General features: G+C 43.8%; 1 protein-coding gene and 1 long non-coding RNA gene across 4 annotated transcripts in view; one reads left to right on the top strand and one right to left on the bottom strand.

Annotated features, from left to right (window-relative positions):
• Nucleotides 1-26,278, top strand: part of LOC137437018 (WAS/WASL-interacting protein family member 1) — a 164,779-nt gene that overhangs the window by 122,140 nt on the left and 16,361 nt on the right. For all 3 annotated transcript variants that reach the window (XM_078786701.1, XM_068131327.2, XM_078786695.1), the window contains exons 5-8: nt 3,268-3,829; nt 4,051-4,187; nt 6,914-7,162; nt 12,801-12,902. In XM_078786701.1, coding sequence (XP_078642827.1) covers nt 3,268-3,829; nt 4,051-4,187; nt 6,914-7,162; nt 12,801-12,902 — 1,050 coding nt within the window. The remainder of the gene's footprint in view (nt 1-3,267; nt 3,830-4,050; nt 4,188-6,913; nt 7,163-12,800; nt 12,903-26,278) is intronic.
• LOC137437042 (uncharacterized) overlaps nt 1-26,278 on the bottom strand; it is a 41,630-nt gene that overhangs the window by 10,147 nt on the left and 5,205 nt on the right. The window contains exons 2-3 of the long non-coding RNA XR_010986416.2: nt 1,788-1,915; nt 1,580-1,630 (exon numbers count right to left, since the gene is read on the bottom strand). This is a non-coding gene — a long non-coding RNA (uncharacterized LOC137437042). The remainder of the gene's footprint in view (nt 1-1,579; nt 1,631-1,787; nt 1,916-26,278) is intronic.

The following is a 26,278-nucleotide window of genomic DNA, read 5'->3' as shown; positions in this document are numbered from 1 at the left end:
GACCGAGAAAGACTTGGCTAAAGATGATGGAAGAAGAAATGCGGGCAAGGGGGTTAACAAGGAGAGATGCAGAAAATAGGGCAAAATGGAGAAGATTGTCATGGGGACCGCAAGACAATGACAATGATGCTCATTGACAATGATGCTCAAAAGCAATGATGCTCTGACATGAGTTTTTCTACATCCTGAAAGGAAGTGTCTCGCACTTTCTGTTTCTACCTTGCAGAACCTACACTTGTCAGATCAACTCAGTCCCACCATGTAGATCAAATTTGTGCAGCCTCTTTCTCATGGTAGACTCGTGCACTTTGACATCAACAGTGGCAAGGGCTACCTGTGGGTCCCGTGATGACATTCTGGGGTTCTTAGAGACTTCTTTCAGCATCTTGCGGTCTGCTCTTGGGCTGAACCTGCTGGGGCGGCCTGGCCTGAACAAGTTGGCAGTTGTTTGGAATCTTCTCCACTTGTAGATGATCTTCCAGACAGTCGAATGATTGATTTCAAATTGTTTGGAGATCTTTTTAAATCCCTCCCCAGACTCGTAGGCATCTATAACCTTCTTTCTGAAGGCCTGAGAGCTCTTTTGATCTTGGCATGGTGACGCCGCACACTTCAACAACAAAGAGCAAACCAAACTAAATGTCTGAGGTTTAAATAAGACAGGTTCCTCCAAGATCCTCTCTAACGATGTTCTAATCATTTGCACCTGAGCTGGTGCACCTGTTTCTAATTTTAGGTATTTGAAGTTGTGATAAATGTAGGGGTGTACTTACTTTTTCCACATGCAAAATTTGCATTTATGTTTATTTAAATTATACAATGGACTACAAAATGTAAATGTTTCATGATATTTGTTATATTATATCACCTTTATCTATCAATATTGTTGAAATGAAGATCAAATAGCTGTATGTTGAAATATGTTGAAAAAGTCAAAACTTTACACGGGGTGTACTTACTTTTTCACGTGACTGTATGTCTGTACGAAGTATTAAGTCGAGGGTATCAATAATTTTGTTAATGCCATTTCTTTTTATTTTCTGATTTAAAAGGATATATTAAGGTCTGAATCAAAAACAAAGGTTCTGTAATATTAACAGTGAAATAAAGAATTGTGGAGACCAAATACTTTTGTCAATCTCAACTTATTTTTTGAGAAAATTGTGAGTTATTTGAAAAAAGTGCAAGGGTGCCAATATTTTTGGCCACAATTGTATATGACACATACATACAAATAAGCTGTGTAAGTTTCATTTTGATATATTTAAGATGTTTTGAGATATGGCGATAATATAATCACAAAAAGTCCCATTTGATTATAATAGGGTGAAAATGTTGTAATGGAAACCGTTGACATGTCAAAATGGCTAAATCGATCGTTATGATTTTTGGTGAACCAATTGGCTGACCCAATGTGCAAATCCAACTCAAATTTCAAGTCAATCGGATGAAAATTGATGATTTTAGAAATCTGGCCTAAGTGAGGTCCAAACTTTTGACCTTGACCGCTTGAGAAAATGGCCGACCAGATGTGATCAATCAACCACTGATTTTAATCTGCTGGACCGGTGGAACCTACCTGGTGGTTAAATCTCGTGAAGATCTGTGCAGAACTGCGACCTGTCGGAGACTGACAGACAAACATACTCCGGAAATGAATATAGTTGCGAATCTTTGATTTCACAAGTAATGCAACTACTATAATATGATTGAAGGCTGCAATGTAGGCCTGAAAGCACACTGGCAGAAGGAGAGGAAATTGGAAACATTGTGCCCCATGGACATACTTTTAAAAACCTTCATGAAGCGTTCTTCCGCTTCAGACATGAGTTCCGTTTTCTTTGTTTATGCTGCCTTCCAAAGCAGAAGTGACCTGCAACATTTTAATGAGTTGAACCGGACACAAGGCTCAGTCCTGTAACACAAGCATTGGGCAAACATTTCCATGTTTCTTTTTCCACCCAGCTCAGCCAAGGGTTTTACGAGTCTCCTAGCAATGCAACCAATCCCTTGCTTTAAAGGTGCAGTAACTGCGAAGACAACCAGCTGAGGGTCTCTTTACATGCGTTTGTGTTGATCGAGGTTATTTGAAGTTGTGGGTTAGGTTTTAAAACATTACCCAGAAGCATAGCGGTAAAAGTTTCCTTTCATTAGGTGGGCTTTGTGATTGTCGACTTGGGTTTCTCAAGAGAAGCTCAACATTATTTCACGTTTTTTTAATTTCAGAGAGGATTTCACAATTTTGATTTGAGTCAAGTAAGATTGATGTTAAAGTATAATGTAGTTTAGTAGCTTTAAGTATAGCTTTTCATTTTTACATTTTCAACGTAGCTGTAAGTATAGCCGGCTACTTTTACTGGTTTACACGTTTAGCTAACTTCCCTTTTTTGGGCGGGTAGCTTTGTAGCACAGGAACATGAGAGGTAGCTAACTAATATCGCTTGTTTATGTTATTTGCATGTCACCATGGAAGCAGACTGAGTGGTATACCAGATGATTACAATTCCTGGAGATATGAGCATCATGTAGTTTGATAATGTTGTGCTTCATTCTTTGCCGTGCATAGCGTTGCACAAAGTAGGACCAGATAAGTATGTAAACGTGCCATGCGTTTATATTGTGTGAGGTCAACAGGCCTTGCTTATGTAACCGGGTTGGCGATCAGCTGATTTCATGCCATGTGTGCCAGAGCAGTGATGGAGTGCTGTTTTTACGCCATCTGGTGGCCATCTGTTCTATTGAGAGATGTACGGGTTGTAATAGGGCAAAGCTCAATATGCTGGAATGGTTTATTACCTCCACCATCAAAGGTGGACAGAGGTTATGTTTGCACCCCTGTATGTCTGTCTGTCTGTTTGTCTGTGCAGGATATCTCAAAAGGTTATGGGTGGATTGAGACACATTTTGGTGGACAAGTTGGGTGTGTGACAAGGAAGAATTGATTCGATTTTGGTGACTATCCAGATCTGGATCTAGATATGAGATTTTAAAGTGATTTTTCACCATTAAGTGTTGGTAGTGTTGATAGACAAAGTGTTGGTACGTGCCAAAAGCGATATATAGTACGATATCTCAAAAAGTTGTGAATGTATTATGACAAAACCTAGTACGTGAGTTGGTTAGGTGACAACAAGCCAATTCAATTTTGGTTTAGGTCCAAATTCAGATCCAGCCTATCGGTGGGATACAAAATGTAAACTGTTCAGCCTGGCGGAGGAATGCGCTTTACCGAATGCTGCTCTAGTTTTTGTGTATGTTTGTCTCCAGCACGAGTACCAAGTGGAGCAGCTATGATCCCACCGGGAGAACGCACTTTCGGCCAATCTATAAAGGACAAGCCGTTGGATCACAACATTCCATGTGGTGCCTACCATGAACCAAACAGTTCCACACTACGTCCACAGTCATCACTGTTCCGCAGCAGTAGTGGTAATGTTGGGCCAAGCGCTGGGGCAATGGATCCCCTTGTTAAAAGTGCTAGGCGGCCTGGATTTGGTTCCCAAAACTGCATTTCCTCAGGTGCTGGCCATTCTTTTCCCCGACGCCAATATGCCACTTCCACATGCAGGCCTCAGTCGTCCATTCAATCACTGGGCGCCATGTACAGTATGAAACCATCTTCACCACAGTCAACGTCGCCTTCCGAACCTCGTCCACGTTCGGCTATCTTTGGACTCTCGGCTCCAATGGGCCCTCCTCCTCCTCCTCCACCTGCCCGTGGTGTGAATGCCTCTGGAGGGATCAGAGAAAGGCCACCACCCCCATCACAAGGCCAAGGGCATGGTTTACCACGGCAAAATCCTCCTCCTTATCATGAGGCAAAATCCAGGTGAGGTCTTTTACCAACATTTATTTGGTACCAGATGATTCTATTTACACTGAAACATTGCCACAGTATTGATGTAAGCAAACGTGTTATTATTGCCTTTTAATTTAAATATCCATTTTCAATAAGGAGTCGAGTTAATTTTTATATACTGTGCATGCTTGCTGATATATTTTGTGAAATATAGTTTCTCTCTCCCCTTTCTTAATCCCCTGCTTCCCAAGTCGGGAAAGGGAACGTCCTGTATCATTGCCCATGGATAGAGGCTTAGATGCTGTTCAAGGAACTGCTGTGTCACAAAGTCGATCTGCACCAGGGAATAGACCACCTCCGCCAACCCGTACAGCTCCCAATAGAACGGGTATGATTTTTCATTTGGGTTCAACCATTATCTCTGCTTTGGCTGGGCTTGGATCTTAAATAAAGCTGTTTTTGCAATTGCAAAAAGATTCATCAGTACTAGTCCATATGCACTATGCAGTTGTTAATGCATACGAACATCTCCGTATTGGTCTCTATAGCTGAAGGTATGTAATCGACATTTGTCAAATAAATATCCAAAGTGTTGGTAGGTGCTTGCTATGCATGGTTAAAACATTAGGTTGTTGGGGAATGTAGTGTTAATGGGGTTATTAAAGTTTGCGGTTAATGGTAGAGGATGACCTGAGAGGGTCAGGAAACCACTTGTTTGAAGCCCTGTTGGGAAGAGTGGAATTGAATAGCCTAAGGAATGTCGTTCCATAAATGGGAGAAAATATGAACAGAGTGGTGGAATTTTGGAAGTTTAACCAGGAGGTTACCAGAAGAACATGTGCATCCATGAAGAGTTGGTAGGTGGGGAGAGGGAGTGAATGCTCGGAGGACTGAGAGAGCATAGGCAGCTAGATTTGTGGAGAGGTGGTTAAAAGAATTTTTGAGGAGAGGTAGTAAAAAAAATAGATTCTGCAAATCTGTCTATGACTTGAGAGCAACAGGCTTTTAAAGTTGGGGCCATTATGGGGGCTAACAATGATGCCGTTAGCTTTATATTCCACAGAATCCAGGAGAGAAATGTGATGCTGGGGTACCAGCCGATAGCAGGACTGTATTGAGTTAAGGTCCAAGGTATTTCAAAAGACTGAATTTCTTCGAATGACTGACTGTGGAAAAGGAGAGGTTGGTTCATTTGACAATTCTTCCGGAACACCAGGGTGAGACTGTGAGATATGTCAGTATTGAAAGATTTGTTCCATTTTTCAGACCAGCATCTATTTACTTATATTTATCAACAGCGACTGACGCAGCTGCTGTCAGTCTGTTGATTGGATGGGGTACTGTGTGGCACAATGTGGAGTCATCTGGTAAACAATGGATGTTTTTTCATTGATGTCATTTATGTTGATGGGCAAAGATAAGCCCGACACAATACCTTGGGGCACTCCAGCCTCCACTGATAAAGGAGAGGATAAGGTTCCATTGGCATACATACTATATACATACATACATGCATACATGTATACATACACAGCAAATCCCCATGTGTGAAGCATACCTGTGTATAAGGTGCATGGTTGATTTGTCAGTCCCCCCATTCATAAAGCACTCAGAAAACCAGGTATGAAGGCAACCTTCTATGACCCAGGCAATGAAATTTGCAAGGACAGCAGGAAGCCGACCACGTCAAATGGTTAAGATCCGTTTAGGGAAAAAGGTCCTGACCCTTTGTTTGAGATTGAGTTCTTCTGACCATTGCTGAGGGAGAAGCAGCAATTTATCCACAGTTGACTCACTGGGATGGAATCCAAACTGATGGTCTGATATCAAGCTGTTTGAAAAGAGGAAAGACCTCTCCAGGAATGATTGATTCCATGAATTTTATTGTAATTAGAAGTGAACTTTCTGGCCAGTAGTTGAGAGGATATGTTTTTTTTCACCTGAATAGGAGTGTTGTTAGCGAATTTGCAGGCCGGCGAGAGGTGGCGAAATGAGAAGGCAAGGCCGAATGCAGCATATGAAGGAGAAGTAAGAGAACCAAAGCGGGATTTGAGAATGTGGTCAACGATGCCATCTGGGCTCATTGCCAATGTACGGTTGAGGCTGAACAGTTCTTTTTTTCCTTTCTCCGCTGTGAAAGACAGACTTATAATAAAGGCAGTATGTATGAGTGTGATGGGTTGGGTACACGAGATTTAGATATATACGTGGAGCTAAGAATTTCTGCCTTGTCTGAGGTGAGGCCATTTGATGTGAACAACGGGAAAGAGGGGTAGCATAAACCAGAGACTGACCTGACAAGGTACCACCAGGGCTTTGAGAAAGGAGATTGGTTCTAGTCTTCAGACTTGAGGACAGCAAGATTACATTTCTGGCCTGCCTAAAGATGGATACACACACTTGTTTCTAGCCATATGGAGTTACTTCAAGTTGCCTTCAGTTGGTTAGCCCTCCATGTTGAAAAAGAGCTGCTTGACTGCACCCACCTCACTAAAGGATTTGTTGTAACAGGGCTGAGCGGATGGATAGGTATGCGCTAATGGTATGGGATAGCTTGTGCAGGTGGGGGAAGGTGGTCCGAGGGCTGATGGCGGGTGGACATTTACGAGATGCAACAAGTAGTACACCTGCTTCCTCATATCATCCTCATACACCATATAACCTAAAACACTCACTTAAATACGCATGATGACATAGGTAATGCATGACATGTGGTAAACTGCACTCGTTCACATTGTAATTATTAAAAGACAAGGAGACCTGTACACACATCACAATGTTTCCACAGTGAGGAGAAAAGCAAATGCAGTTGTGACCTCGTCAATTCAACTTTTGCCCATCACCATATTTTCCTATAGCTCCATGTTTTAGTCATATCTTCCTTACGAAATATTTTTGTTATAAATCCATATTCTACTTCCTAAATGTAGGAAGCAGGTACAGTGTATATTTTTGGGCATACTGTATGACTGCTAATAGGCACTTGTTGGACTTGATGATACTTGGGAACTGACATAGGATGTGCACCACTCTTTTAATGGTGCTTATTGTTTTGTGTGTTTTCTTTAAACTTTTAGAATTAACTTTGATTAAGTGGATGTCTATATCTGTCAGGTCCTCCACCACCGTTACCTCCTGCTCGCAATGGGAGTGGTACAATGAGAGGCCCCCCACCTCCGCCACCTCCTGCCAGAACAACCGAACACCAAAATTCTGGGCCTTCCTTGCGGACAGCAGCTCCTCCTCCACCGCTGCCTCCAAGTCGTGGAGGGCCTTCTTTGCATCCACCCCCACCACCACCGCCAGCAAGAAATGGGCCCAGAACATTGCATGGCACGCAGAATGCATCACTAGTTTTTGGAGGTATGCATTGTGCTTCTTAATCGCAGCCAGCTTTGCAATGGTGTTATCCAAATAAACCAAATAAACATACATGTTTTTGCTTTGCTCTGGCAAGTTTAACGCTTTTCTTTTTTCTTTCCTTGAAACAACTTGCAGGGCACGTAGAGGATTTCTGTGACGCTTGGTGTTTTTAGGCATATTTAGGTTTTTTTAATATACTGTATTTTTAGGCATACAAGTAGATACTTTTTTCCCCAAAAGTCTGGGCCTGAACTTTTACTCAGAATCGACTTATCTATGGGTAAAGACATTTGAATACATAAGTGACCAAAAAAAATTACAAAGGATGCTATTTAAAAATAAAAAATTGTATAATTGTTAATTTTAAACACACTCCAGAAAGTTTCCACTTAACATCATGGATGTATTTCTAGAAACTGCAACGTCAATCAAAATGTAGTTGGGCAGATGAGATATTCCCATCGATGTGGTGTTGTAAAAGGGGGATGCATTCCCAGGGCACATTTTCGGTCACTTTAACATAACTTTAACCTCACCTAACTACATATTAGAGACAACAACAACAGGCATTTTAAAGCCATTTTCCCTGCAAGAGCGGGGGTTAGCCTTGCGGTCCTCATGACAATCTTCTCCATTTTGCCCTATTTTCTGCATCTCCCCTTGTTAACCCCCTTGCCCGCATTTCTTCTTCGACCATCGTTAGCCAAGTCTTTCTCGGTCTTCCCCGTCCTCTACTTCCTTCTACATTCATTTCCATCACTCTTCTCAACCAGTCACTTTCAACCTTCCTCAACACATGACCAAACCATCTCAACCTGTTTCTCTTCACAGCATCAATCACAGGCTCTATTCCCATAATCTTTCGCAATTCATCATTTGTCTTCCTCTCTCTCAACGATACTTCACACATCCACTGAACCATTCACATTTCCACCCTTTCCAGCCTTCAATGCTGCTCTACGTTCATTACCAATGTCTCGCTCCCATAAATCACAACACTTCTCACACATGCAGCATGCACCTTTCCCTTCAGCTTCAACGACACTCCCCTCCTCGTCAGCACGCCACTCAGTTCCCGAAACTTCTTCCATGCACATCTCACTCCAGCAACCGTTGCCGAGTCTGATCCACCTTCTCCAGAAGTTCTGTTCTTCTCCAGAACTTCTCCATTGTGGCCCACGTCCCATGTAGATCAAATTTGTGCAGCCTCTTTCTAATGGGAGACTCGTGCACTTTGACATCAACAGTGGCAAGAGCTACTTGTATGTCCCGTGATGACATTCTGGGGTAGAGACTTCTTTCAGCATCTTGCGGTCTGCTCTCGGGCTGAACTTGCTGGGGCGGCCTGGCCTGATCAAGTTGGCAGTTGTTTGGAATCTTCTCCACTTGTAGATGATCTTCCGGACAGTCGAATGATTGAATTCAAATTGTTTGGAGATCCATTTAAATCCCTTCCCAGACTTGGAGGCATCTATAACCTTCTTTCTGAAGGCCTCAGAGAGCTCTTTTGATCTAGGCATAGTGACGCTGCACACTTCAACAACAAAGAGCAAACCAAACTAAATGTCTGAGGTTTAAATAAGACAGGTTCCTCCAAGATCCTCTCTAACGATGTTCTAATCATTTGCACCAGAGCTGGTGCACCTGATTCTAATTTTAGGTATTTGAAGTAGTGATAAATGTCGGGGTGTACTTACTTTTTCCACATGCGAAATTTGCATTTATGTTTATTTAAGTTATACAATGGACGACAAAATGTAAATGTTTCATGATATTTGTTATATTATATCACCTTTATCAATATTGTTGAAATGGAGATCAAATAGCTGTATGTTGAAATATGTTGAAAAAGTCAAAATTTTACATGGGGTGTACTTACTTTTTCACATGACTGTACCTTTCTGGTATATTAGTTGGTTAACTTCTATCTTCTTCTATTATTATTATTATTGTTATATATATATATGTATATATATATATATATATATATATATGTATATATATATATATATATATATATATGTATATATATATATATATATATATATATATATATATATATATATATTGTTGCGGATCTCAGCGCCGGCCTTTTCCCCTTACCAAGGGGGATTAGTCCCCTTGTCTTTGACTAGCCGACAGGACCCGGGACCTATGACGTCCCTCCCGGACAGTGCGAAGTAGGGTCGTAGGACTAATCACTAATACCTAAGTACTCGCGCCGCCAAGAAACGAGGAAATAAGCCCCGCCCGAATCACGGATGTTGGTGGATATGCCGAGCGGTAGCAAACCCGTGACCCGAGCCGTTATCAATGACTAAACCCGATCCAAGCGGTTCTTAATCGTGCCACGCTTACCCAATGATGGAAATCACAGAAACGGTCGAATTTGGAAGAAAGGAAGAACAGAATTTATTTACACTTTGTACAATTAATCAGAATAGTCCGGCAGCTAAGCTAAATATGGCATAACAATTGTGCATTTTGTGAGGAAAGCACCAAATTTGGCACACTAGTAGACTATCATATTATGAAAAGATCTGGATATTGGGCCATCTCAGATTCAGAGATTTGATTTTTGCAAGATTTGCAGATTTTGCAGATTTGCAAGCTGAGATTGCAACGCCAGGGACGGCCGACTCCTTCCTGCGAGCTGCCCACGTCACCCGCACAAGAAGAGCTCATCAAATCACTGCAGCGGCACTGCACATCCTGCAACACCGTTCGTATGAACGCCACTGTATGACATATGCTGATGATGCAGAAGACCTGCCTGAGTTTGAAGACAGGTGTCACCAGAGAGGAGAAGACATTCCCAACTTTCAGTACTGGGCAACTGTGCTGGAACTAGAGATGTTGGTACTGGTCTACGTGCGTTCTCTGCGGCAGGCTTCATTCACGATGTACCTTGATGCCCTGACGGAACTGGTTCCATGCCTTAGACCACACACACTATGCCAGGTGGGTCCCTGTTCACCTGAGGGACATTATTGCACTCCCAATGAAGCACCCAGATGTAGCCAGAGAATTCAGGGCTGGCAACTTCACTGTACAGAAGACGAAGAAGGTGTTCTCTTCGATCCCAATCGAATCGAAATCTTGCAAAAATCAAATCTCTGAATCTGAGATGGCCCAATATCCAGATCTTTTCATAATATGATAATCTACTAGTGTGCCAAATTTGGTGCTTTCCTCACAAAATGCACAATTGTTATGCTAAGATGCCCCACTAGAAGAAGAAAACACAGTGCAGTCTTAATCACAGTCTTAACTTATCCCTGGACAAACGGGGCCGTTCACACTCAGACACACTCACATGGGGTTTGCAGTTGACCAGGTCAGCACGTCCAGGGATGGCGTCCAGGCAGCTCGCTCTCCGGTCCCCAACTCGCACTGCGAAGAAGATGAATACAGCGGCCAGGTGCTCTCCGCGTGTCGTTTTCGCGCACGGGATAACACGAGGCGAACGGTAGGCTGGGCTCAGGCGGTTACACTGGCGGCTGCGGCCGCGTATGTAATTAGCGAATAGTTCAATATGCGCTCACAGTGCACTCTTCAATTCCCCGAAACTGTCGTGTGCACGCCGGTCCTCTGAATACAGTTCTCTTGCATAAGTTCTCCCAAGCGCCTCTCCCTTCTCAACTCAACTCCAAGACTCGAGTGCCTGCCTCTCCCTTCTCATAACTCCATTCAACACCGCGCATCCCTTCTCATCACTGAGGTGAGGGCCTCGCGCAAAGGGTTTTATTGCCACGCCCTTGGAACCCCCTGGAACTCACCAGACGCGTCTTGCCACGCCCTATCATGCCATGCCCTCCGAGCCCTGGTTGGCTGTTGCTCCTTACCGTCGCCGCCTCTGACGTGCTCCTCGACTCTGCCACACCCCGACCCCGCGCTTCTCCCCCTTTCAGGCCTACCTCGTGTCACTTGGCTAGTTTCGAGCCAACAAAGGGCAGCGAACGCTGCTGGCAGCCAAAGCGTAACAAACTTGAGAGATGCCAAATGGGGCGTGGGATCGATTATGCCCATGATGGAATTGGGGGGTGGCGCAAAGATGAAAGGGACCTAAGCTCATTTCTTTACACAACGCAGATATTACTAGGGAAATGGCCTACTCTTACACATACTATGACATAACTAATACTCTAAGTGGGCCTACGTGTTGCTTGTGGACTAACTATGGGGGGCAAACCTTTAACCTTTAATGATGTCATATTTACAATCTCAAAACCGCAACAATATATATAAAAGAAAGTTTTTGATTGTTTGTTTGTTTGTCTGCACGCGCTAACCTCCTGAACGGTGAAAGATAGGAGGAAACCTCTGCAACAAAAAATGTCAGGACGGACCCCGCAAAGGTTATAGGCTAGGTGGCGAGGCCTGTCGAGGCTGCCTCGGCCGGGCTGGGCCCATTTCACATTAAATCTCCTTCTTCTTTCAAAATTCTCTTGAAGTACAACTTGTGCACTTAATAGGAATATCTGACTGATTGCAACACATGCTTTCAAAATTCTCTCTCGCGGGGCCCGACAGAAGAAAGAACAAGGAATCGTTGAGCACTAATTGATACTGGGCTCGCGTCAGACCTATGTACAGAAGATGAAATTCATTCAAAAAGAACCCGGGCAACGCCGGGTGCATTCAGCTTGTCTACTATACACAAAGAATTAAGTTAAGCACCCCTACACAACGAATTAAGGTAAGCACCCCCTAATATATATTCTTTGTGTATATGTATACATTGGCATATATTCTAAGGTATGTGAGATCAAATAATGATTGGTATGACATTAGTTATTGACGTTATTTACGTCACTTACACGTTATTGACATTACACGTTATTGACATTACACGTTATTGACGTTATTGACGTTATTGACGCAAAGATCGCTAGAGGTCTTCTCAGAACAATGACTGTACGTTAGAAAACATAAACGTCATCCACACTGTCCGTGATGGACCTATAGCTCCATACTTAAATTGAGGTGAAAATATGCCTAAAATTCCCAAAAAATTTCACCTTAAATTATGCAGAATAAAATATTGAAAACGGCATGATTGTTATGTTTTTATGTGACCATAATATCACTTCTCCAGAAAATATAGCAATATCATGGGTATATTACACTGTTTTGACGACAACAAACTTGTAATGTGCGAGGTTGTAAAAAAACGGGGGGGGTGCTTAACTTAATTCTTTGTGTATATATAAGAGAGCTGTTTGTCTGTCTGTGTCTGTCTGTGTCGCCATTTTTCTCAGAGATGGCTGAGCGGATCTTCATCAAACTTTCAGTGGTTCATCAGTGAGTGCCTGGGAGTGTTTTAGGCAAAAAAAATTGGAAAAAAAAAGTTCGTTTTTTGGGATTAAAAAAACCTCCTTCTAGTACTGCAAAGCTACAACTCAAATGGTCTTCCTTCCTCTTTTGGCCTGAGTAAGTGCTTTTGGTAGCAGATGATACACCACGTGATGTTACGTCTGCCCCCACTTGTTTGTTATCAAACTGGCAGGGAAGGTTTTGGCACAATTTTGGTTGGAAATGCCTTTTTCTTCAATACATGTATGTATGTAATAGTAATACATCCATTTAATTGATTTTTTTTTCTTAATAGAACGATTTCTGTTTCACCAATTTGCAGGGGATTTTGAATCACGATTCTCCTTCCATCCTGCATCTGACTTTCCTCCACCTGAGCCCTTCCAGAATTTCCCCAAAGCCTACCCAAGCATGGCTGTGCAAAGTGAGTTTGGTTTCTTCCGAACTCGATTTTATTACATTTTAATCCATTTGTGCCCCGTTGATGTGATCCTGAAAGGAACAAACACACTTGCTTTTTTGACCTATGCATGGAGCACTCAGCGCCCACAATAGCTGCTGGTGATGTCATCATTATCTACTAGGGCATTGCCCGTACTATATCTATATCTAAAATTATATCCCCCCCCCTCTATTTACATGCAATGGTTTGGTCCAAAGCGAACGGCTTGCGGAGTTTGGTAAAGAAATCGCCATCGCGTGCACAAACGCGCAGGAAAGCGAATGAATCGCAAATTCGTTTTTATTAGTTGTAAAACATAGTTTAACGCCAACATAGTTTGCAAACGTGGAATAAATGAATACGCTCTCAAATGTGCCATCCGAGGCAGAGTGTGTCCTCCACGTTCGGCACACGTGATCGTTCGCTGCTCTCTGATTGGTTGAATCGTTTTTTGGACATAGCTCGGTAAGTAATTGTCCGATTAATATGAAACCTTGAAAAGGCACATCCTCGGGTCCCCAGCAATATACCTGGCAAGTTAAAAGTATATCGGACCCGTGGTTGTCGAGAAACAGCGGTCACAGACAAACGTACAGACAGACAGAGATTACTGGAATTATAGATAGATAATAATAAAAGAGAATGTATCTATACTATAAGAGATGTTTGTCTGTCTGTCTGTGTTGTCATTTTTCTCAGAGATAGTCAAACTTTCAGAGGTTCATCAGTGAGTGCCGGGGAGTGTTTTAGGAAAAAAAAAATTATTACAAAAAAGCTGGATTTTTTTTTTTTTTTTTTTGCAATGCAATTTTGCAAATATTTTTGCCATTTATTTTAATATTTTGTGTTTTTAACGTCGGGCGGGTACCCCTGCTAGTTGCCTATAAACCAGAAATGTACAGCAGGCATATCAACTGGGAATGAAATTCTGAATCTGGTGGAACATATTTACATGAAGAAATCGACCTTTTTCATAAATGGCATGAATAATAAATCTGGAGACTTTGCAGTCTCCAGTTTGCTGTTTACAGTCATGGTTAGCTCTGTAAAAAAATTTATTGGAATATGTCAGGTCGATTGACATTGTGGCCCAATGTGTTTCATGTTGCTTCCACTTCTGAGTGAAAAAAAAAAAATTCCGAAGTTTGTATGAAAGTAATGTGATCCATGGTTTTAACATTATTTATTTATCTACGTGATCGTTTATTCTCAATTCCGTTTTAATGCTTCGGCAGTTGAAGACTGGAGGCCGTATGTTTTCACAGGCCGTCCATACGTGCGCCCCTCGTTGTTTTTTGTCACCACAATAACTTGAGAACCACTGAAGAGATTTCAAGCAAACTTGGCACAAATATTGACTAAAGGAGAAACTTTCATTCAGTGAAGATTCAGTTTGGGGGTATTGAAAAGAAGAAGGGATAGGGAAATGAGTTTTGTTGTTCTTTTTTGGGGGGGGGGTTTTTCAGAATAATGTCTAAGTGTGATATGTTGCTTGTATTTTTGAGTGAGGAGGGGAATTGGATTGAGCTGATGGACGAGAAGAAACAATACTTCAGATAAAATGAGTGAAAACGAGACAAAAAACAGAATGACAAGCACAACCCAAATATCAAGAATAGGTCTGTACCCGGGAAACAAACTGGGCGGTTCAACACGATTCAACACAAGATACGGTTTGGGATAGAAAAAATTATGAAAAGCATGATTGAGGTGATGTGGGTCAGGCAGCAGAGAAAACAAACGACACGGGCATTGAATCTTATTATGGAGATTTTAAAGCCTGTTTTGGATTAAAATTAAAATTAAAATCAGGAATTAAAATCTCCATAATAAGATTCAATGCCCGTGTCGTTTGTTTTCTCTGCTGCCTGACCCACATCACCTCAGTCTTCTCCATGCTCATTTTCAGCCCATGTTTCTCAAATGCTTCCTTCCACTCCCCCAGTACTCCCTGCATCTCCCACCCTCTCTCCACCACAACAGCCAGATCGTCCGCATACAATATCCTCCCCAGAATATCTTTCATGTTTACCTTCCCGCTTACCAGCTTCATCACCATGATAAACAGGAATGGGCTGAGATTGCTTCCCTGCCTCAAACCAATATTCACACTGAACATCTCCGACATCCCAGGACCAACCAAAACTCTTCTCTACATTCCCTTGTAGATCTCTTCCACTAGCCTAACTTCTGCTTCCAGCACTCCCATCCATCTCAGTGTTGCCATCACCATCTCTCTCGGGACAGTGTCGTATGCCTTCTCAAGGTCCACAAATCCCAACGCCATTTCACCTTGCACCTCTAAACTCTTCTCCACCATCTGTCTCAGCGTAAACATACCATCTGTCGTTTCCCGACCCTTTATAAACCTCTGCTGCTTTTCTCCGGTCTCCTTCATACTCTTCCTTATTCTCCTGTCCAAAACCCTCTCCACTCTCCAGCAACTTCATGACATGACTAAGGGGTATAATGCTGTGTAGTTTCCTGGATCTTGAACATTCCACTTCCATATTGGCCCAATTAACCCTGTCCTCCAATCCTCCGAAATCAAACTCTCTCTCAAACATATAGTCATGGCCAAAAATATTGGCACCCTTGCACCTTTTTGTCCCCCGTCGCACCGCGGAGCGAAAGGGGGACTATGGTTTTCCCCTCCGTCCGTGTGTGCGTCCGTCCGTGCGTGCGTCCGTCCGTCCATGCGTGTGTGCAGACGTGCGTGCGTAAGCGAAGGACCGAATTCTAATTTGGTGTGGGTGCAACTAGGCATAAGGAAGAACGCTATTGAAAATTGGGTCGCCACGTCAAACGCCAAGATGGCCGCCACCATATATATGTCTGAACCTTGTGAGCGAAATATCTTGAAAAATAAACGAACTACCAACTTCTAATCTTGTGTGTGGGTGTATCTAGGCATAAGGAAGAATGCTATTGAAAATTGGGTCGCCACGTCAAAATCCAAGATGGCCGCTACCATGCAGGTCTGAACCTTGTGAGCGAAATATCTTGAAAAATAAGCGAAGTACTAACTTCTAATCTGGTGTGTGGGTGTATCTAGGCATAAGGAAGAACGCTATTGCAAATTGGGTCGCCACGTCAAAATCCAAGATGGCCGCCGCCATGTATGTCTGAACCTTGTGAGCGGAATATCTTGAAAAATAAGCGAAGTACCAACTTCTAATCTGGTGTGTGGGTGTATCTAGGCAGAAGGAAGAACGCTATTGCAAATTGGGTCACCACGTCAAAATCCAAGATGGCCGCCACCGTATATATGTCTGAACCTTGTGAGCGAAATATCTTGAAATATAAACGAACTACTAACTTCTAATCTGGTGTGTGGGTGTATCTATGCATAAGGAAGAATGCTATTGAAAATTGGGTCGCCACGTCAAAATCCAAGATGGCCGCCTTGCGTCTTCCACTTTGTCAACTCACATCACTTCACCAACGGGGGACCTAGGCGTAACGCTTGTTCAAATAATAAACCATTTCTTCCAGAAAATTGTTGAAATCTTTTGGTATCCATAAATGTATTTCTTTTCTTTGCAGTGGAAAAAAAACAAAAAGAGCTGAAAAAATTACTAAATCTTAGCTTATTCCACACAGAAATCTTAAAATGGCCCGGACAATATTATTGGCACCTTTTAGAAAGTTGTTAGAAATAATTAGATTTCAAGCAGGTGATTCTCCTTTACTTTGGAATTGAACTCACCTGTGGTGAGTTGCAGGTGCCTGCAATATAAAAATCACTCATTCAACCAGTTTGAATTGAGAAAAGGAGCCATTCTGTTGTTTTGTGTCACTGTGTGTACCTCAATGAGCATGGAGAAAAGAAAGGAAACCCGAGAATTGTCTGAGGAGGTCAGACAAGATCTCTCACTCCACCTTAATACGCCAAGCATGGACAATCTCAAGGCTACAAGTCCATCTCCAGAGACCTTGATCTTCCTGTGTTCACAGTACGCAATGTAATTGGGAAGTTTAAGGCCCATGGCACTGTAGCCAACCTATCTGGACGTGGCCGCAAGAGAAAACTTGATCGAAGATTGCAGCGAAGGATTGTTCGAATGGTGGAGAAAAAAACCTCGATCAACCGCCAAACAGATTCAAGCTGACCTTCAGACACAAGGTACAACAGTTTCAACTTGCACCATCCGTCGCCAAATCAATGAAAGGGGGTTCTATGGTAAGAGACCCAGGATGACCCCACTGCTGAGAAAGCCTGTCTGGAGTTTGCCAAATAACACCCGAACAAATCCTTCTGGGAGAATGTCTTGTGGACATATGAGACCAAATGAGAGCTTCTTGGTAAAGCACATCATCTCTATGTTTACAGAAAACAAAATGAAGCCTTCAAAGAAAAGAACACCTTCCTACAGTCAAACATGGAGGAGGTTCAGTGATGTTTTGGGGTTGCTGTGCTGCCTCTGGCACTGGGTGACTTGAATGTGTGCATGGCATCATGAAACCAGGAGATTACCAAGGCATTTTGGAGCGCAATGTTCAACCCAGTGTTAGAAAGCTGGGTCTCCGTCATATGTCATGGGTCTTGCAGCAGGACAATGACCCCAAACACTCTTCAAAAAGCACCCAGAAATGGTTCAAGACAAAATGCTGGACTGTCCTGAAGTGGCCAGCAATGAGTCAAGATCTAAATCCCATTTAACACCTGTGGGGAGATCTGAAAACAGCAGTTGGGAGAAGGCACCCTTCAAAGCTGGGAGAACTGGAGCAGTTTGCACAAGAAGAGTGGGCCAAACTGCCAGTAGAGAGGTGTAGGAGCTCATTCATGGCTAAAGGAAGTGCTTGACTCTACATATTTTGTCCAAAGGCTGTGCTACCAAATATTAATCTATTGTGTCAATAATTTTATCAATGCCATTTCTTTTTATTTTCCGATTTAAAAGGATACATTAAGTTCTGAATCAAAAACAAAGGTTCTAACAGTGAAATAAAGATTTGTGGAGACCAAATACTTTTGTTAATTTCAACTTATTTTTAGAAAAAATTGTGAATTACGAGTATTGTGAGTTACGACTTACGACTATCTCTCCACACTCAAGATTGAACTCTCAAACCTGTCTCCTTCCTCCAAATCCTGGTGGCGTCTGGTCAAATCCGTTTCTGGTGTTTGTGCCCCCTCCATCCCCTCCCTTACCTCAAATGGCTACACAGTTGACACCGCACATGACAAAGCTGAATGCCTCAACTCTGTGTTTGCCTCAAAATCTTGTGTCCCAAACCCATCTCTCTCTGTTCCCACCTTACCCAGTCGGACCCAGCTGCTCCTGGACTCTGTGTCTTTCTCTCCTGACAAGGTGGAGAAGTTTTTGTCAAACCTCGACTCTGATTCTGCAACTGGACCAGACGGCATCAGCCCACGGGTCCTAAAATCCTGCTCTGCCGCTCTATCTCACCCTCTCTCTGTTCTCTTCACCCTCTCTTTTGCTCAAGGTCATCTGCCAGCATCTTGGAAATCAGCAAACATTACCGCTTTACATTACACAAAAAGGTGCAAAAACAGATCCTTGCAACTACAGACCAATCAGCCTGCTCCCAATTATCAGCAAAGTCATGGAATCCATCATTGCTTCGGATATCAAATCCTTCCTCTTCTCCATTTGCTTAATCTCTGATCATCAATTTGGATTCAGACCAGGTCATTCTACTCTGGACATGTTGCTTCTGCTGTCTCAACAATGGATGGAGATCCTCAATGCCAAACAGGAAATTAGAGCTGTCTCCCTTGACATATCACGTGCCTTCGATACGGTCTGGCACCCAGCTCTGCTCACCAAACTCTCCTCCTCTGGTACCCATGGAAGTCTCTACTCATGGCTTGCGGACTTCCTCTCTGGTCGGAGGCAACGTGTAGCCCTGAATGGATTTCTCTCATCTCCCCTGCCTGTTCTGGCTGGAGTTCCCCAAGGTAGTGTTCTGGGCCCTGTGCTATTTCTGGTCTTCATCAATGATCTCTCCGACTCTCTGGAAAATCCTCTCTATCTCTTTGCTGATGACTCGTCTCTCTGCCGCTCCATTCCTCATCCGTCAGATCGGCAGTCTGCAGCCTCCTCACTCTCTGCAGACCTGGACAAAATCACAGACTGGTCAAACAAGTGGAACATGTCTTTCAATCCTGACAAATCTCACACTCTTACTATGTCTCTCCGAAAAGACGGACTGGAAAACTCTCCCATCTACTTCCTCCACAATCCTCTCCAAGAAGTTCTGTCGCTCAAGCTTTTGGGTCAAACTATCTGCCATGATCTTTCTTGGGAAAACCACATTTCCAAGCTGGCCTCCCAAGTCAGTCGCTGACTGGGCATCCTCCGTCGTGCGAAGTCCTTCCTTGGCACACCTGAGCTCCTCACCATATACAAGGCTTTCATCCGCAGCTCAATGGAACACTGTTTCCCCCCTTTGGGCCGGTGCTCCTGCCTCACACCTAGCTCGGCTTCACGCTGTTGAAACCAAAGCTTTCAGAATAATTGGAATCTCCTGCGATGAAGCTAACTCCGAGGGCCTTTCACTCACTCACCGCAGGCAGGTTGGTGGTCTGTGTCTTCTACCGACTCCTCTCCAGCCTTGCTCCCCCAGCTCTCTCTGTGCTCTGTCCCGCAAATATTCCAACAGGTCGCACAAGATCTGCCAGCAACCCTCTTATGGTTAAACTGCCAAAATCTCGGCTCTCTGCTCAGCTTCACTCTTTCATTCCCCTTTTCTCCCGCCTCTGGAACAAACTCCCCCACTCCCTTCAATCCCACTCCTCCCTCCAGGTCTTTAAAATAGCTGTTCACCACCATCTTTTATCCTCCCCCATCCAAAACCTTGATCTTTTCTACCTCTGCTAATTCACCCCAGATACACTTTTTTGAAATTCCAACTTCTTTCCTGGAAGTTCTTGCAGTGTCAATATGTTTTATACCTCTCCCACCTCCCCCCAAGCCCTCTCCCTCCCATATTTCTCTCGATGTCCCTGCTCTCAAATGTTGTGTTTGTGTCCTTACTCCTTTCTCCCCATCTTGTCTACCGCTCCCCTTAATTTGTGTTTTATGTGTCGGTTTGACTTTTTGTGTGATTAATGTTCGCTCTTTCACGAGCCTCGATCTTGTATACCAAAAAAATTTTTTTTTTTTTTTAAAGTGCAAGGGTGCCAATATTTTTGGTCACGACTGTACATTCAATAGCCTCTTCGTCCAATTTACCCCGACTTCTCTCGCTGCAATTATCATCCCTGCACACACCTTATCAATGCCTGCTACTCTTCCTTCATTCACTTGAATTCCATCCTCACTTCCTCTTCCGTTACCTCCACCAACTCCACGTTCCCCTCCACATACCTCAGTAGCTCCAGCTCATTGTTGCTTCCTTCCTGGTTCAACAGCTCTGTCAAATATCTTTCCCACACCCTAAATACTGCTCCCCTTCTATGTCATTAGCCTCCTGCCACCCTCCCTCATCCCTGTCACGAGCCAATTTATCGATCATCTTCCTCCCACCATCTGTCCTCTCACTCCATCCCGATACGATGTCCTCCCACTCCACCTCGACACGACGTCCTCTCACTCCACCTCAATATGACGTCTTCTCACTCCACCTCGACACGACGTCCTCTCACTCCACCTCAACACGATGTCCTCTCACTCCACCTCGACACGACGTCCTCTCACTCCACCTCGACACGACGTCCTCTCACTCCACCTCGACACGACGTCCTCTCACTCCACCTCGACACGACGTCCTCTCACTCCACTTCGACACGACGTCCAATCACTCCATCTCGACACGACGTCCTCTCACTCCACCTCGACACGACGTCCTCTCACTCCACCTCGACACGACGTCCTCTCACTCCACCTCGACACGACGTCCTCTCACTCCACCTCGACACGACGTCCTCTCACTCCACCTCGACACGACGTCCTCTCACTCCACCTCGACACGACGTCCTCTCACTCCACTTCGACACGACGTCCAATCACTCCATCTCGACACGACGTCCTCTCACTCCACCTCGACACGACGTCCTCTCACTCCACCTCAATACGACGTCCTCTCACTCCACCTCGACACGACGTCCTCTCACTCCACCTCGACACGACGTCCTCTCACTCCACCTTAATACGACGTCCTCTCACTCCACCAACACTACGTCCAAAGAAATTAGGAACCAATGAACTATTCAACTACAATTTTGATCGACATAAGTTGTAGAAATGTAAGGAAGGAAAATGAATGAATGAATGATCGTTTTAAGGCCATTTTCCCCGCTAGAGCGGGGGTTAGCCTTGCAGGCCCCATGACAATCATGGTTCCCTGTTTGAGGCAATGTTTTTATGGCCAGATGCCCTTCCTGACGCCAACCCTTGGTCACGCTCTTACGATGCGCAGGGATACGGTGTACCTATTCTAAACCGGGGTACACACCGGGATCATTCATCCTAGCAAGCTGGTCCTAGCATGCGCAGGGATACGGTGTACCTATTCTAAACCGGGGTACACACTGGGATCATTCATCCTAGCAAGCTGGTACTCAATTTGCCGACCTCGGAAGGATGACAGACTGAGTCAACCCCCCTGGCGTTAATTCCGCGATCGACCGGGATCGGAAGGAAATATTGAAGAAATGTAAGGAAGGAAGGAAAGAAATGTAAGGAAGGAAAGATTGTACATATCAAACAAACTGCAAACATATCATAAATGCAAATATCAAACATATTGTTGCGGATTCCAGGTTCGTCGACGTACTAAGGGGGTTTAGGCCCTGCTCCCCCTCGAACTCCGGGTCCACGAGGCCGCCAACCACAACTACTAAACTTGTGGTCAACGGGTTGCTTGGCAACTCCAGCAGCCGAGCCCGCAGCTGCGCGTGGAATGGTTAACGGTCACAACCCGAATACCTTCGGACACACGCAGCCGTGAGAACGGGGGCTGAACCCCGCACGAGTCACGCTGATTCTTAACGCCCGAGCGGTTGGGCGTCGCGTGACTCGTGCCGTTAACACTATCGAACCTGATCGAGCGGTTTTAATTTGGGCGATGCTAAGTCAATATGGGAAAGGACAATGACGGCCAGGTTGGAAACCAAACACAGTATTTATTCACAGGGTACAGAACAAAGCGAAGAATCTTAACGGCCTTACCTATGTTTCCAGACAAGGGCCCTCATTCGTTCGGGGAAGGGGGGGGAACAGGGTAATGCGCAAGAAGCGCGGCCGCCTTGTGCAGCTCGCCTGGATGGGCTTGGTCGTGCAGTTCGTGCTAATGGGCTCGTTGGACGGAAGCCCCAAGAATCACTCCAACCTAGGACACCACAGCCGGAGATGATCGCAGCAGGGACGACGATCACTGACGTGCACGTAGCAGGAACCAGAGGAGCGTTCAGTATGCTGGAGCCAAGCGAGAGAGTATAGCAGGAGCCCAGCGCGCTCATCAGAGAGAGTATAGCAGGAACCCAGCAAGAGAGTGTGTCTGGGCCGGGTTTTATAACCCCCCGAAACCATACCCGAATGTTCCATGGGCCTCAATTGGCCGCCGGGGGTCACGTGACATGACAGCCCCTCATTGGTCACCCTCGGCCACTCCCTTTAGCTCCCATTGGTGGCCACTCCCTTGGCCACTCCCTTTAGCTCCTCCTTCGGGCCTGCAGGGCCTGACCTCGTCCCATGACGAGGCACTTTCGGCTTCAACTAGGCCGACCATCATCCTGCCTGCCTCAACGCATACTAACTCTGGAAAGGGGTCTATGCTTTACATTTAATAAGAAATAACTAACTATAGGAGGCTACATGTTATGGTGTAACTAACGATAGGGGGGTTGCCTTTATTCACAAAACTGCAACAATATAAAAACTTGAGACATAAAAAGGAAAATTAAATCGAGTACGGTATGCTTTTGAATGCCACAAAGATTCGACGATTCTGTATTCAGCTGGACTGGTTGGAAGTATTGTATTATTGTGCGGTACAAGCAGAAAACCTTTGGTAATATTTAACGATTTTGTTTTATCTGATGTTTGTTGTAGTTCATCAGTTTTAATACCCCCGCTCTAGCAGGGAAAATGGTCTTAAAATGCCTGTTGTTGTTGTTGAATCAGTTTTAATGCCTCTCATTGTCCGTCCAAGTAGCACACAACCATTGTTTTATTCCGCAAGCTGACAAAATCTTGCATCTACTACCATCACACAAACCTATCGTAGCATTTTCCTTTATTGGGCTGGCTGAGGAAAGGTCGTCACTTTCCTTTACTTTTTCAGGGACATTTGTTGGCTGGTGAGAGCAAAACGTTATTATTAGAATCCCCCCCTCCCACCTCCGTCGTTTCCAGCTTGTGCAATCGCCTCCCTGTATGTATTTGTCTTATCACCTTCTCTACAGCACTTCAAGGTTGCTGCTCACGGTGGTGATCTCCCATTCTCAAATAATCTCCCATTCTCATTTAGGATCTTAAACTTAATGCCCCTGCCTGGCCTCTGCCATACACCTGTCTTTTTTGTCACGTAATATTTATGCATCCGTTTAATGTCTGCCTTCTCTCTCTCTCTCTCTCTCTCTCTCTCTCTCTCTCTCTCTCTCTCTCTCTCTCTTGCTCTCGCTCTCGCTCTCGCTCTCGCTCTCTGTCCTCCCTCTCCCTCTCCCTCTCCTTCTCCCCCTCCCTCTCTCCCTCTCTCTCTCTCGCTCCCTCTCTCTCGCTCCCTCTCCCTCTCCCTCTCCCTCTCTCACTCCCTCCCTCTCTCTCTCCTCTCAATTCCTTTATGATGTGCTCCATTTGTGTTACTATTGTGTGACCAGTGAATTTGACTTTGCATTGAAAAACGAAGAGATGCATCCTTTATGGTCGTATTAGTATCAAAATATCAAATATTATATATGCATTCTAACCCTCAAAATATGAGGTTATTTTATGCTTAAAGTGATGCATAAAGCCAACCCCTCCGATGCTTGCAGCTCATCCCTTCCTTTCCAGTGTTATTGTGTTTTCTCCCCTCTCCCTCTGCTCACCCTTCTGGGTTGTTTTTTTTAATTGCTGTTTTATCCTCGGTTTCCCATCCTCTTCTTTCCACACCCTTCTTGCTGTGTTTGGGATTATCCAGATTGTTCACTTCTGTGTCCCCTCCCCTTCTTCCTCCCCCGTTCTTATTTTTCCCTTCGCCCATTCTTCGTCCAAGTGTCCGTTTGTTGTGTCCCTCCACTCTGATGTTGATGTTTTCACGCCTTCCCTTCCACTGCGTTCTTTTTTTCTGTTCTTTTCTCTGATATATCTCTTCCATAAGCCTTGACCTTGTGTACAAAAATATGTTTGTATGGTGCAATTTGTTTGTATTGTTGCATCCTAAAGTATAATCATCAATATTCTATATTATAATAACGTTATAGACTTATTTAGGGGATTATAAGTGGGCTGATTTCGAATTTTCTGACAGTGTTACATAAAGGCTTGAGCTAAGGCCTAAGAGTGTTTGTTGCATGGCAGCAAAGCAAGCAAATGTTTGCATTCTGATTGGGTCACTTGTTAAACGTACCACATCGATGCTAAAAGATTGATGAAGCATTCCCAATAATAGCTCCAATGAACCTTGATTTGGGAGAAAGGAAAGTTGAACGAAAAGCCCAAATTCCCTATTTGAAAAGCCGTTTTTTTTCCCTCTCTCAGGATAGTGCTGACACCGTTTTAAAGCATGCAAGAGTTGAGATTGGAGATTTATTGATATGTCAGTTGAGATAAAATGCACCATAAGATTTGCATTTATTTTATTGGTCAGGATTATGTACTGGTTATCAAAATAACATGTAATTTGTATCAAAATGCAACATTATCTATCTATAATTCCAGTAATCTCTGTTTGTACGTTTGTACGTTTGTTTGTCTGTGACCGCTGTTTCTCGACAACCACGGGTCCGATATACTTTTAACTTGCCAGGTATATTGCTGGGGACCCGAGGATGTGCCTTTTCAAGGTTTCATATTAATCGGACAATTACTTACCGAGCTATGTCCAAAAAACGATTCAACCAATCAGAGAGCAGCGAACTATCGCGTGTGCCGAACGTGGCGGACACACTCTGCCTCGGATGGCACATTTGAGAGCGTATTCATTTATTTCACGTTTGCAAACTATGTTGGCGCTATGTTGGCGTTAAACTATGTTTTAAAACTAATAAAAACCCCGGGGGGATTGTCACTGTACTCGCAAGCCGTTCGCCGTTCGCTTTGGCGTTGCGAATGGACCAAAACATTTCATGCACCAAACCATTTCATGTAAAGCGTTCGCCGTTCGCTTTGGCGTTGCGAATGGACCAAAACATTTCATGGACCAAACCATTTCATGTAAATAGAGGGGGGGATATAATTTTAGATATAGATATAGTACGGGCATGCCCTAGTCATATCAATAAGCTGAAAGCATCGCAAAGGTCACTTACCATTCATTATGTATAGGGCCAAAACTAACCTTTAAAAAACAGCACAACACATTTTTCACTATATTTAAATGCAATGTAAGATAATTTAGATAGGTACTCATCTAAATACAAATAATTTATTGACAAGCCAAAATACATTAAATAAAACCTTCAGTGTGACATGTGAAATTAATTACTCCCATGCACTTCATCTCTGGAGATAGCTACATGGAGGAGGAGGTCGTAAAAAAGAAAAGTGATAAAAATCAACAAATTAGCTGTATAATAAATGGGTCTCAAGTGCACATTTGAGCTTATTATGTTAAGATTTTAATGGGTGTAAGTGCAACAACAATATGTCACCTGCCTGATGTGTATGTTTGTTGACCAGGGAATGTAGCTCGCTTATATCGGCCAATGATCATCAAAACTCAGCCTCTCATTCCACACCTGACACTGATGAGTCGCTCCATTTTGTTCACCGTCAAAACTTGCTATGCACAATGCGAAGAGGTCGACACCAATGCATCCCCTTGTGTGCCATGGCCTATCAAAAGTTGCAATATCTTTATCATGTACATGGCCAGAGGATAAGAACAGACTGACACCTTCCTTCACAGAATCATACCGCTGTTTTACCGTTTAAAGAAGACCCCTGATATAATGCATGTTCAAGTCACAAAATTCCATGCTCATCCCTAAAAGAGGATACAAAATGCAAATCGGAAGGAAGAATAAAATTCATGCATATCAGCAGGTGCAGGAATTTACTCACAGAGGACGTACGTTTGGTTGAGTAATACAACTAGTATTTTCATGATAAAGTTGTTTAGGTTTAGACATGAATGCATGGTCATTGGGGTTGGACTTGCAGAAATCGATTTTTAGGCATAATGAGAGGACCTTGGCAAAGAGTCCATGATAATCTTGGCTCGTCTGTGTTTTGCACATTTTCACC

The sequence above is a fragment of the Myxine glutinosa genome, chromosome 1 (assembly GCF_964187855.1).
Source record: "Myxine glutinosa chromosome 1, kmMyxGlut1.1, whole genome shotgun sequence".
NCBI classification, from domain to species: Eukaryota; Metazoa; Chordata; class Myxini; order Myxiniformes; family Myxinidae; genus Myxine; species Myxine glutinosa.
The sequence above is the reverse complement of the archived record's forward strand: the minus strand, read 5'-3'. Positions and strand labels throughout refer to the sequence as shown.